The sequence below is a fragment of the Macaca thibetana genome, chromosome 5, assembly GCF_024542745.1.
Source record: "Macaca thibetana thibetana isolate TM-01 chromosome 5, ASM2454274v1, whole genome shotgun sequence".
Taxonomy (NCBI): Eukaryota; Metazoa; Chordata; class Mammalia; order Primates; family Cercopithecidae; genus Macaca; species Macaca thibetana.
The window spans coordinates 179,516,168-179,529,399 of NC_065582.1; the positions used below are offsets into that span (position 1 = coordinate 179,516,168).

The 13,232-nt window shown below is 53.5% G+C and overlaps 3 protein-coding genes across 5 annotated transcripts in view; 2 read left to right on the forward strand and 1 right to left on the reverse strand.

The window, feature by feature from the left end:
* The window catches only part of MRFAP1 (Morf4 family associated protein 1), a 572,854-nt gene that overhangs the window by 501,822 nt on the left and 57,800 nt on the right, over positions 1–13,232 (forward strand). The gene's annotated exons all lie outside the window — the stretch shown is intronic.
* Positions 1–13,232, reverse strand: part of PPP2R2C (protein phosphatase 2 regulatory subunit Bgamma) — an 873,451-nt gene that overhangs the window by 252,744 nt on the left and 607,475 nt on the right. The window lies entirely within an intron of this gene.
* MAN2B2 (mannosidase alpha class 2B member 2) overlaps positions 6,954–13,232 on the forward strand; it is a 46,868-nt gene continuing 40,589 nt past the window's right edge. For all 3 annotated transcript variants that reach the window (XM_050792087.1, XM_050792089.1, XM_050792088.1), the window contains exons 1-3: positions 6,954–7,130; positions 8,359–8,505; positions 10,177–10,282. In XM_050792087.1, coding sequence (XP_050648044.1) covers positions 6,993–7,130; positions 8,359–8,505; positions 10,177–10,282 — 391 coding nt within the window. In that variant the 5' untranslated portion in view covers positions 6,954–6,992. The remainder of the gene's footprint in view (positions 7,131–8,358; positions 8,506–10,176; positions 10,283–13,232) is intronic.

Sequence of the window (13,232 nt, forward strand, 5' to 3'; positions counted from 1 at the left end):
TCCCCCCAAAAATTCATAGGTGGAAGCTCTAACCCCCAATGTGACTGTATTTGGAGATAGGGCCTATAAGGAGGTGATTAAGGTGAAATGAGGTCATCAGGGTGAGACCCTAACCTGATAAGGCTGGTATCCTTAGAAAAGGAGGAAAAGACACCAGATCTCATTCCCTTTCTCTCTCTCTGTCTGTCTCTCTGTCTCTCTGCCTCTCTCCCTCTCTCTCTCTCTCTCTCCCTCTCCCCCTGCCTCCCCCCGCCTTACATGCACAGAGGAAAGGCTATGTGAGGACACAGGGAGAAGACAGCCATGTACAAGGCAAGGAGCAAGCTCTCTCCGGAAACTGATCCTGCTGGTACCTTGATCTTGGACTTCCAGCCTCCAGAACCACGAGAAAATAAATGTCTGCTGTTTAAGCCATTCAGTCTGTGGTTTCTTCTTATGGCAGCCCGAGATGACTAAGACACCAGTCACGCCGGATTTATCAGCAGGAGACAGTGCTAACGCACTGCTGAAGTGGCTCTTGAAACTTGGAGAAAGATGGCAGATGATAGAAGAAGGGATCAAAAGACAGAGAAGTGGGCATGGACCGGAGCAGATAGAAAACCCACTGGGTGACAGCATTCCACAAGACACCACCGAGGACGTCCCATTGACCCGGCACTGGCTTCACCAGGTAGCTCAGGGGTAGGGCTGTCCGCCATAGGCCAGGGTGGGTGGTAGGAGGTGCTGTTACAGAACGAGGCTTGCTGAGAGTGCTGGGAATAAGAGGATCCAGAAATAAGGGGCTGGGAGCGCGCACCAAACCACTGGAAGCAAGGTCAATGCAATCACTTTAACAAGCATCAAGGCTGGAACGCAGTGAGGTCCACGGTGAGCCATGGAGATGCTTGATAGAAAACAGCACCTGGCCGGGTGTGGTGGCTCATGCCTATAATCCCAGCACTTTGAAAGGCTGAGGCAGGTGGATCACCTGAGGTCAGGAGTTCAAGACCAACCTGGCCAACATGGTAAAACCCCGTCTCTACTTAAAAAAAAAAAAAAAATTAGCTGGGCATGGTTGTGGGTGCCTGTAATCTCAGCTACTCGGTAGGCTGAGGCAGGAGAATTGCTTGAACATGGGAGGTGGAGGTTGCAGTGAGCCATGATCATGCCAGTGCACTCCAACCTGGGCAACAAGAGTGAAATTCTGAAAAAAAAGAAAGAAGAAAGAGAGAAAGAGAGAGGAAGGAAGGAAGGAGAGAAAGGAAGGAAGGGGAGAAAGGAAGGAAGGGGAAAGAGAGAGAAAAAGAAAGAAAGGGGAGAGAAAGAAAGAAAGAGAAAGAAAGAAAGAAAGAAAGAAAGAAAGAAAGAAAGAAAGAAAGAAAGAAAGAAAGAAAGAAAGAAAGAAAGAAAGAAAGAAAGAAAGAAAGAGGAGAGAGGGAGAAAGGAAGGAAGGGGAAAGAGAGAGAAAGAAAAAGAAAGGAAAAGAAAGAAAGAGAGAGAAAGAAAGAAAGAAGAGAGAGAGGAAGGAAGAAAGGAAGGAAGGGGAAAGAGAGAGAAAAAGAAAGGAAAAGAAAGAAAGAGAAAGAAAGAAAGAGAGAGAGAGAAAGAAAGAAAGAAAGAAAGAAAGAAAGAAAGAAAGAAAGAAAGAAAGAAAGAAAGAAAAAAGAAAGAAAGAAAGAAAGAAAGAAAGAAAGAGAAAGAAGCACCCTAGGGGCAAGATAGATGGATGGCTGACACAGGTGAGACTTGGCCCATGCTCTTTGGACAAATCAAGGCAGATGGGGTTAGGAGGCTGAGAGCAGCCACCCCAAAGAGAAATCCTGATCCCTTGCCCAGTGTCCAGAACTGAGCCAGTTTTCAAATCCAAATCCCATCCACTGAAGGGAAAAGCGTGTTCCCAGGAAGAAGGACTCTGCAACATCGTGACAAAGGCCTATGGGAATCCCCTACTCCTTCCCCAACAGGACTGATGCTCACTGACTCAGGTAACCAGACACTAGGGGAAAATACCCAAATATTTCAAGAAGTGTGACTGAAAGCAGCAATAGATGTTTATGATAACCCCGGTGTCTCCAGGTGAAGAATCCAGGGTGGTTTCACTGTGTGTTGCTGCCTCATGGGCCTCCCTGAGGTTGCAGTCAGAATGTCCTTGGGAATGGCCAGGCCTGGGCTGGAGGGCCTGCTTCCAAGGCACTCACGCCCAGGCTGGCAGGACAGTGCCGGCTGTTGGTGGGAGGTCTCTGTTCCTCCCTAGGTGGGCCTCTCCACAGATGGCTCGAGAGTCCTCATGACATGGTGGCTGGCTTGCTCCAGTATTAGAGCCCAAAACGAGGGTGTAACATCACATCGGGCCAAGGGCTCCACTTCACAGCAAAAGAGGGGCAACCGCAGGCACATCCATGGTGTCTAGTGGTCCTATTATATGCTGTACCACCCAGAGACTGCTGGCTGATGGGAGGATGGAGTGGCCAGTTGAAGGCTCAGCCACAGCACCAGCTTGGAGGTGCCACCTGTGAAGCAAGGGCACCATCCTCCAAGGTGTATGTACACCCCAAGTCAATGACCAGTACACGGTGTCCCCAGTAGGTAAAATACCTGGATCTAAGAACCAAAGAATGGAAGCAGGAATAGCCTCATTTAGCATCACTCTCAGTGACCTACCTGGAGAATTTGTGCTTCCTGTCCACACAACTGCAGAGTCTGCAGCTTCGGAGGTTCTGGTTTCCAAAGGGGGAATGCTTCCACTAAGCGACACCAGTCACGCCAGGCTACTCATGTCAAGACATCAGTAGGCAGAGGAAGAGTCACCCATCGAGCAGGGGCAGTTCACCTGAACCATCAGAGGAGGTAAGGTTGCTGTCACACAACGGAAGCAGAGAAGACTGTGTGCCACCCACATGGGTGTCCCTCGGGACTCTTTCACCTGATGTAGTCAGCAAATAGGCAAGTGAGCAGCTATGGTTCAAGAAGGGAATGGTCACCAGGGGCTCAGTCTCACTGGGGTGAGGATCTGGGGCAACCCACCAGGTAAGCTATCTAGTCCAGCATGGGTCTAGTTGAGGGTGAAAGGGATCTGAATGAGTAATTCAGAAGAGGGTTGTGAGTATCAGCTTCAAGCCTGAGACTAAGTGAAGCAAGAGCTCATGCAAGAGCCTTGAGGAAAGTACAAATGAAACCTACACAGCTGTGATACAGTGGGCGGGAGAGAAAATGACATGAGGTCTCACATGTGGTTGTAGTCAGATGAGGGGCTGGAGCTGAAACAGCATGGTGATCTTGAGCTGTTCCATGTGGTCTGCCCCATGTGGGTTGGTTGGGCTTCCTCACAGTGTGGTGGCCTCAGGGTAGTTGGACTGCTGACAGGGCAACTCAGGCCTCCACGCATGAGTGTTCCAGTGAACATGGATGTCATGGAAGTCACACAGTACCACTTTCACTACATTCTCTTTGTCATAAGTGTGTCACAAGCCCACCCATGAGCCAGGCAAGGCAGCTCATGCATGTAATCCCAACACTTTAGGAGGATCTCTTGAGGCTAGGAGTTTCAGACCAGCCTGGGCAACACAGAGAGATCTTGTCCACAAAAAAGAAAAGAAAAATTAGTTGGACATGGTGGCATGCACCTATAATTTCAGCACTTTGTGAGGTGATGGTGGGAGGATGCCTTGAGCCCAGGAGTTCAAGATCAGCTGGGGCAACATAACAAGATATTATATCTAAAATTTTAAAAAAAGTTTTCATTAGCCAGGCAAGATGGCACATACCTGTGGTCTCAGCTACTCAGGAGGCTGCAACAGGAGGATCACCTGAGCCTAGGAGTTTGAGGCTGAAGTAAGTTAGGAGTCCACCACTGCACTCTGGCCTGGGCAACAGAGCAAGACTATCTCTAAAAAACAAAAATTAATAAAATAAAAAACAATAAATAAACAAGATTCAGTGGGAGGAGACAAAGACCCTATCTCCCAAAGGGAAGAAGGTCAAGATCATATTGTAAACCAAAAATAAAATTACAAGCCCCAGCTGACAGAATGGACCCCCTGTTGGCCAAGGGGACCCCCAAAAAAACAAAAAAACTAGTTCAGGCCATGATGGGAAGTGGGGGGTCATACACGCCTCATTACAGCCTCCTCCCTTTAAGTTTTGGCACAACTGACCAGCATTAACATTAACATAGAGATCCTCCTAAGACTGACAGAACACTCTTTGTAGCAATCAGATACCAACTGTAACGTGACTCTAGTATAGCAACACACGACAGAGAGCAGGCCCCAAAGGAAATCAAAGTATTTTACCCCAAAATAAATTTTCTTTGACATATTTTGAAATGGCCTTGCAAAGTCATCTCTTGTGGGGGAAACTTGCATTCTGTAGAGAATCTCCTTCCCTTACTAGCTCTTTTCCAGAGAGTCTGATACCTTTTAAGGTCCCAAGAGACTTGCACATCTATTCAGTCTGAAGCCTGCTAACTGGAGGCTTCATCTACATAACAAGAACCTTAGCTTCCATATCCCCGTTGTCTTAACTCAAGCATTTCTTTCTGCCGACTCCAACTCTTCAGGTAAAGCTTGACTCGTTTAACCAATTGCCAGTCAGGAAATCTTTGAATCCTCCTCTGACCTGGAAGCACCACCCACCCACTTCAAGATGTCCCACCTTTCTGGGCCAAACCAATGTATACTTTACATGTATTGATTCATGTCTTTGCCTGTAACTTCTGTCCCCATAAAATGTATAAAGCTATAGCCCAACCACCTTGGGCACCTGTTCTCAGGACCTCCTGAGGCTGTGTCATAGGCCATGGCCACTCATATTTGGCTTAGAATAAACCTTTTGAGATATTTTACAGAGTACGGTTTTTCTTGTCAACCAAATCCCACAAAGAGCGTGGGGGGGTGGGTAATGTCGTGGAGCCCATCTTTGGCAAATACAGTCTGCCAAAGATTGTGACACTGCCTTATTGATAAACTCAGTGGCTTAACCCAATTAAAGCTTATTTCTCCCTCTTGTCACAGCTCTTTGGGTTCCTCATAGTTCCATGTGGTTCTTCAGAGCCTCCACTGGTGGCTCTGACCTCCCTGAGGTCCTCGGAGTGCCCTCCACTGGGGCAGTGGGTGAGAAAGAGAGCAGGGCTCACCAACAGGAGGTTGTTAGGGGCCAGCCTGGAAGAGGAGCTCAGCGCCCGCCCCCACCCATTGCCTAGCACTTAGCCACATGGCTGCACCTGGATGCAGAGGCTGGAGAGTGGAGTCCAGCTGTGAGCCCGGCTGGCCATGGGGATATGTGTTAGTGAGTACTGTCCACATCAGGCTCAGAGCATCTGACCTGAGGTTATGAGGATGCAGGGGTCCCAAGGGGGTGGACAGAACAGAAGGAGGAGGCAGACCTGCTTGGAAAACCTGTTCTCGGTTTCCATTTATTACATGAACTGGCAAGAGGGCCAGCACTTTTGCTCAGAGCTGCAGCTCTCGCTCCGCTAGAAAATGCCAGGCAGGCCGGGCGCGGTGGCTCAAGCCTGTAATCCCAGCACTTTGGGAGGCCGAGGCGGGCGGATCACGAGGTCAGGAGATTGAGACCATCCTGGCTAACACGGTGAAACCCCGTCTCTACTAAAAATACAAAAAACTAGCCGGGCGCGGTGGCGGGCGCCTGTAGTCCCAGCTACTCGGGAGGCTGAGGCAGGAGAATGGCGTAAACCCGGGAGGCGGAGCTTGCAGTGAGCTGAGATCCGGCCACTGCACTCCAGCCTGGGTGACAGAGCAAGACTCCGTCTCAAAAAAAAAAAAAAAGAAAATGCCAGGCAGGGGCACAGCCATGTGGTTCTCAGACGGTAAACCCTAAGCCACAGATCCTTGCTTTCTGGGGCAGGGAATAGTGGACAGGGCTGGCTCCAGACAACAGTCCCCAACAGGCTGCACCAAGGTGACCGCACCTCCCTTGAATGCAGGCAAGGGGTGCTGTGCTCACGCTCTCAGCCTGGGTGCATCCTCACTTCATTCACAGCTCCTCTATCTGCCCCATTTCACTGAGGCTCAGCGAGGTTACCCATGTCGCCCCAGGTCACCATCCAGTAACCCAGAAAGCTTGTCTTGGCTCCTCCACTAACTGCGTGATCTCGGACAAGTCAGGAACTATCTCTGAAAGCCAGTTATCCTCCTTAAAATGGAGACAGTTGAGCCAGGCATGGTGGTTTATGCCTGTAATCCCAGCACTTTGGGAGGCGGAGGCAGGAGGATCGCTTGAGCCCAGGAGTTTGGGAGCAGCCTGGGCAACATAGTGAGGCCGCCATGTCTACAATTTTTTTTTTTAATTAGCTGGGCGGGGCAGTGCGCGCCTGTGGTCCCAGCTACTCAGGAGGCCAAGGTGAGAGGATCACTTGAGCCCAGGAGGTCAAGGCTGCAGTGAGCCCTGATCGCGCCACTGCACTCCGGCCTGGGAGACAGTGAGACCCTGTCCAAAAAAAAAAGGAGACAGTCCCATAACAAGTCCCCCATGGTGCCGCCCAGATGGGGGTTTCGACGCGAGGGAGAGGAGGGAAAGGGTCGTCAGGGAAGGTTCCTGGTGGCAGAGCTCACGGGGTGCGTGCTGAGCTGAATTTTGCACGGCAGTCTCTGAATCCTGGAGCCGAGTCCAGAGGGCGGGATGCAGGTATTGCGAAGAGGCACAGGCTCCGAGAGGCACCACCAGAGTGTGGGCTTTGGGCGAGGAGGGGTCTCCTCTGGATGGGGTAGATCTGGCAGGCTTGGGGGAGATGGGGCTGAAAGGCTGGACGGGAGGAAGGCCAGGAAGCTGGAGACGGGGATGGAAAGCTAAACCGCAAAGAGCAGGCGCCCTGCCCCCCGCGGGCCCCGCGCCTCCAGCTCACCCTTCCCGCGCTTCCTGGGGTGGGCGTCCAGCCGGCAGCCAATGGGCCCCGCCCCCGCCCGCAGCCAATGGGCCGCGTCCCCGCCCGCGCGGTCGCCCCGCCCCTCGCGGACCCGGAAGTGGGCCAGGCTCCTTCCCGGCCGGCCGCAGGAATGGGGCAGCTTCGCTGGCTGCCGCTGCTGGCACTGCTGCTCTTGTTGCGACCGCCGGGGGTCCAGTCCGCCGACCCCATCCAGGCCTTCGTGGTGCCCCACAGCCACATGGACGTGGGCTGGGTCTACACTGTGCAGGTAGGTGCCGACGATGCCCCGCGCGCCCCCAAGGCTGCAGCTTCCCTCTCCCCGCGGAATCCAAGTGTGGGTTTGTGTCCCGGGGCGCGATGCCGGCGCAGAAGGAGGCTCAGTGGGTTCAGGACCCCACGCTGCTATTGACTGGTTGCGTCGCTAACTTCGAGCCAGTCACTTCCTGCCTCTGCACCCCCATTACCCCTTCTGGAGGTGTTGCAGATTGGAGGGGCCGCTGCATTCCCGGCTGGGGAGGGGCATGGGGGTTGACAGCAGTAACCCATTTCCCAGGGAAGCCTGGAGCAGGAGAGGGTGGGGCTGGCTTCAGAGCAGGTGGATGTCAGGTGCCCGCTGGGAAGGGGCCGGGCTGGTCCCCTGCGGGGCTGAATATTGGAGGCCAGCTCAGCGTCCTCCGCCCCCTAGGACAGGGGTGAAGGTGGACCTGTGGTCACCTCCTGGTTGTGCTCAGGATTTTGGGCGAGGGGCTTTGGTCCCTGAGCCTCAGTTTCCCCATCTGTGAAGGGTAGGGGAAGCATGCCCACTACAGCCAGTTTCCAAAGGAGGAAACCGAGGCCCAGAGAGGGTTGGTGCCTTGCCCAAGGTCACCCGGGAATAAGTCCAACGCCTCCTGGCTCCCTGCTCGGTGCTCCTTCCATTAATTTAAGCCCTCTGTGGGCACCCCGAGTGCAGGGCCCTGGGGACTCGGACGGGAACACACTGCAGCTCTGGTCCTTGGAGCTCCCAGCCTTGGGGAGGAAGATGGCTAGACCTCAGGGACAGCCTGGGGAGCTCCTCCTCTCAGCACCAGCTTTCATATTTCAGCCCCAGCAGGCCCCTTTGGGGTCACTGGACCACACCCCCACTGGGCCCTAAGACTTTCCTGTGCTGCCCCTCAATGGCACACTCAGGGCCCAGCCCCCACAATTGCACGCTCAGGGCCCAGCTTGCTCACCCCTCTGGGAAGCTCTCCCTGACCCCTGGGCTGGGAGGGCACGTGTCTCTGCCCATGCAGGATGTCTGTTTCCCCGTCCCTCTCCCCCAGGAGAGCACGATCCCATCCAGTGGGGAGAGCCTGGTGTGGAGCGGGTGCCTGATAGCTGTGTGGTGAGTGAGCAGCAGGGAAGGAAGGGCAGAGCCCCCAACTCTGTGCAGACACACCCAGCGAATGGCAGGGGCCCCAGGAACACTTGGTCGTGTTGGACCGGGGCTGGTGTGATGCTGTCCCCTCCCCCAGGAAAGCATGCAGGCGTATGCCGCCAATGTCTACACCTCAGTGGTGGAAGAGCTGGCCCGCGGCCAGCAGCGCCGGTTCATCGCGGTAGAGCAGGAGTTTTTCCGGCTGTGGTGGGATGGCGTCGCCTCGGAGCAGCAGAAACACCAGGTAACGAGGTCACCAGGTGACTCAGCTGGCCCAGTGGCCTGGCGAAGACCCAGGCGGAAAACTCAATGGGGTAGTTCTAGCCAGGGCCAGGGCCAGGCTGGCATAAATCACAGGGCCAAAACCCCACCGGGCTGTTCACAAGCCTTGTTTAGATCAAGGTTTATGGTCAGTTCCATGCCTGGGAGAGACTGCTTTCAATTTAATCCTGAATTTCTGTCTACTCTTGAAAAAACTGCCAGCTCTGGCAACCCAGGTGTGCACTTCCGTGCCAGCTGGCACTAAGTCAGCAGTGCCTCCTGACACCAGGCATCCCAGGTGTCCCCGAGCCCTCACCCTCTTCTCTCATTTGTGTTAGCTGCCTGGCCCCCTGGGCCCGGGGTCTGATGACCCTTGATGAGGGTGCGACAGTCCCTGTGTTTCGAGGGTAGGCAGCAGGTTACTTCATACAGGATGGAGAGTCAGAGTCCCCGCTGCACAGTGAGGCAGCCTGGGTCCCATCCTGCCCCCGCACCGGGGGACATGACTAGCCTCTGCGAACCGCACATTCCACTTCCATTAAGCGGGGTGACCGCCCCATTGCAGAGAGGTCATGCCAAGATTGAAGCCCCGGTGTGAGCACCCAGGACGATATTCAGGGGTTCTTAGTTTCCTCCCCGGTATCCACCTGCCTTCAGAACAGTTGCTGAACATAAAGTTCAGAGATGCCAAGCGACTTGCTCAAGGGAGTGAAGCCGAGAAGAGAGAGCAGGGTGTCCACCAGGTCCCACCAGAGTCACGGGAAGGAGCCGGACATCCAATGGCCACTTGATGCTGCCAGATAGTGGGGTTGTTACCTTGAGTTAAAGAGATGTTCCAGGTTCAGAGAGGGCAGGCTACTGGCCTGTGGTCACACAGCTTGTAAGCGGCAGGTGGGATTCTGGGCTAGGCATGCCTGACTCGAGGCAGGCCTTTCCAGGGTATCCTGTGGGTGGCCCATGCTTCTTCAGGTGCACCCCACCAAACCCAGTGGTCTGTCTCCTAGCCCTTCACTGCATGGCCCAGTGAAGACCTGGGCAGGAAACTTGTGGCGGGGCTCCCTGGAGGCAGGAATTTTTGCCTGCTTCATTCACTGCTGAACCCCCAGTGCCTGAACAGTGTCGGTTGTATACTAGGTGCTCACTTAACATTTGTTGAGTGAATGATCTACAAATAGTGCACCTTAAGAAACAAACCAAAGGTACCGCCTATAAACAGCTGTGTGTACACATACTGAAGTGCGTAGCGTCAAGGGCATGCTGTTGCTAACTTGGTTAGCAGCAAAGGTGGAATAAAGGTGTTATGTGTGTAGAGACGGGGGTGTTAAGCAAATAGGTTAAAAACGGTAGTGATGAGTGAACCCTGGGAAAGGATATGGGAGCTCTTTGTTCTATTTCTGAAACTTTTCTAAAGTTTCGAATTATTTAATAAAATAAGATTTAAGCAAATCTTATATTACAAATACATATCTCAAATGCCCCGTGAGGGCTGCATGATTTCTAGGTGGTGGAGACACAGTGTGGACCAGGACAGACACTGCCCTGCTTTTGCAGAGTAAGCAAGGGTGGGGAGTGGCGCTGTAAGCGTGTCCCCCACAGACGCAGCCATGCTCAGGAGCTGTAACTGGCTTTTTTCTCTCTGCCTGCCCATGTCAAGGTCCGCCAGCTCCTGGAGGAAGGACGCCTGGAATTTGTCATCGGAGGCCAGGTCATGCATGACGAGGCCGTGACGCACCTTGATGACCAGATCCTGCAGCTCACAGGTTTGGCCACCCTACCCTGCACCCGGGGTCCCTCAGGACCTCCAGTGGGACTGGGACGTGGTATCAGAAACCCCAGCTTCTGAGCTCTGTCTGCCCCTCTTAGTGGGGTGGGGGAATGTTAACCAGTGAAAACAGTGATTTGCTAGTGCCGTATTCATGTCTCACCAAGGAAGTTGAACATGGGGGTTAAGAGCATGAATTCTGGAGTCAGATGGTCTCAATATATCCTGGCTCTGCCAATTCCCTCCTCTGTGACCCTGGAAAGGAATGTAACTTCAGTTTCCTCATAGATAAAATGAGTTTGATGGTAATACTTACCTCAAAGGGTTGTTGTGACTATTAAATTGGGATAATTCAAATAAAGCACTTTGGTAGGATGTGGGTTCCCTAGTAAATGCTCAGCAAATGTTTGCTGCCTTCCATCACAATCACCACCTTCATTATTACTACCACTACCACCTTCAACACCACAATGATCATGACTACTACCACCACCATCACCATCACCACCACCCTTTACCACCACAATGACCATCATTACCACTACCACCACCACTACCACCACCACCACCACCATCACCACCCTTCACCACCACAGTGACCATCACTACCACTACCATCACCACTACTGTCACCACCCTTTACCACCACAATGACCATCACTACAACCATCACCACCACCACCATCACTGTCACCACCCTTTACCACCACAATGACCATCATTACAACCATCACCACCACCACCACCACCACCACCATCACTACCACCACCCTTCATCACCACGACCATCACTACCACCATCACCACCACCACATCACTACCACCACCCTTCACTACCACAATGACCATTACTACTACTATCACAACCACTACTATCACCATCACCACCACCACCCTTCACCACCACAATAACCATCACCACCACCACCAACACTGCCACCACTGCCACCACCATCACTATCACCACCCTTTACCACCACAGTGACCATCACTACCACCACCACCACCACCACCATCACTACCACCACCCTTCACCACCACAATAACCATTACTACTACCATCACCACCACCACATCACTACCACCACCCTTCACCACCACAAAGACCATCACTACCACTACCATCACCACCACACCACCACCATCACTACTATCACCACCACCACCACTGCCACCATCATCATCACTACCACCACCACCACCACCATCACCACCACTACAACTACCACCACCACCACCATCACCATCACCACCACCCTTCACCACCACTATGACCACCACTACTGCTATTGTTCCTACCACTACCATCACCACCATCACCACTACCACCATCATCTTCACCACTACAATGACCATTACTACCACTACCATCACCATCACCACCCCCCAAACACTATCACCATGATCACCACCATCACTACCCATCACTGTCACCACCACCATCACCACATCCATTACTACCATCACCTCCACAATCATCACCACCACCACCACGACCAGGTCCCTCACCATCATGTCCACCGTCCTCAGCACCAGCACCCACAGTGCCATGGGGCGCTCTACTCACCGCTTACCAAATGCCTTTCACAGTGACACCCCAGCCAATCCTAATGGCAGGCTGATGGTGAGGCATGGTGATGCCCAGTCTCATTTTGCAGACGTAGAAACTGAGACCCAAAGAAATGCAGTGACTCTCTCCAGGGCAGATGGCCCGGACTTGAGTCCAGGCCTAGGGACTGAAGCTCCAAGTCCACAGTCACTCCACTACAGCATGGGCCCTGATTTCCCCATTTGTAAAACATCCAGGCAGAGAGAATGTTGTCAAAGGATGTTTTTGGCACTCTCCCTTTTCTCTTCTTTAATCTGGAATGTTCCCCTGTCTCAGTTTCTTATCGCCTTACATCTGGACTTTGCTCAAGCCCTAGACTTGCCCTTCCATGAGAAGGAGGCGTGATGGACACAGCCCTACAGACAGAGCTCCTCCCGCGGCCAGGAGCTCAGCCCCTGCTTGTCCCCATGCATCCTCACAGGCCCAGAGGTAACAGGGGAGGAGAGCGAGGCTCAGAGTGAGCACCTTGCCCTCAGCCGCCTGCTGTGGCTCCCTGACTCCACAGCCCCTGCTCTTTCACTCCCCCGTGTGAAGTATGGGCAAGGGATCCATCCCAACAGACTTCCCCCACACCCCCTCACAGACCCACTGCCAGGGCACATGTGACGCTGTAGGCGTGTCCCCCACCTGCCTCCTGCCCTGCACCAGCGAGGAGGCTCTGGGGCTGTTTCTCACCTGTGCCATTTCACGCAGTGCTCCCCCTCGTTCTCCACCCTCCTCCTCAAGACATAGCTGAGAAGCCCCTCCCGTGGGAAATCTCTGAGTCTCTGCAGCTCTGTGTCACCTCCCCCCCAACCGCTGAACCTCAGATGCCCCTGGCAGGGACCCCCCTCTGACTCATCTCAGCACCCAGCATAGGGTCTGGCCCAGAGCGCTGCTCACTGGGCAAGGCTGGGCAAGGAGTGGGCGCTGAACTGCCCTGCCCTGAGGGTACCCACCGCTGGGGTACCTCGCCTCTGGCCTCAGCCCACCATGTCTAAGTGCTGATACCCCAGTGCTCACCCTGCAGGTCTGCCCTGGCAACTGGAAGCCCCAGGGAACCTCAGGCTGTGTCGCTCTGGGGCAGGAAGAGCCCCCGGAGACACGAGAGAGAGCGGATGCTGTGAGGCTCCATTTCCAAACCTGTCCAAGCTCATGGGGCTCTCAGGGGACAGACACGTGGGTTCCTTTCATGATAACCACCTTGTTCTAGGTACCAGATGTACACGTATTTTTTTCAGTCCTCAGGGCAATCTGGTAGATGGGTAATCTTACAAATGCTTATTCGTAAAGAAGTTTGAGGCTCAAATGCTATCAAAATGTGCCCACCACCAGCTAAGTGATGGGACCCAGATCCGAC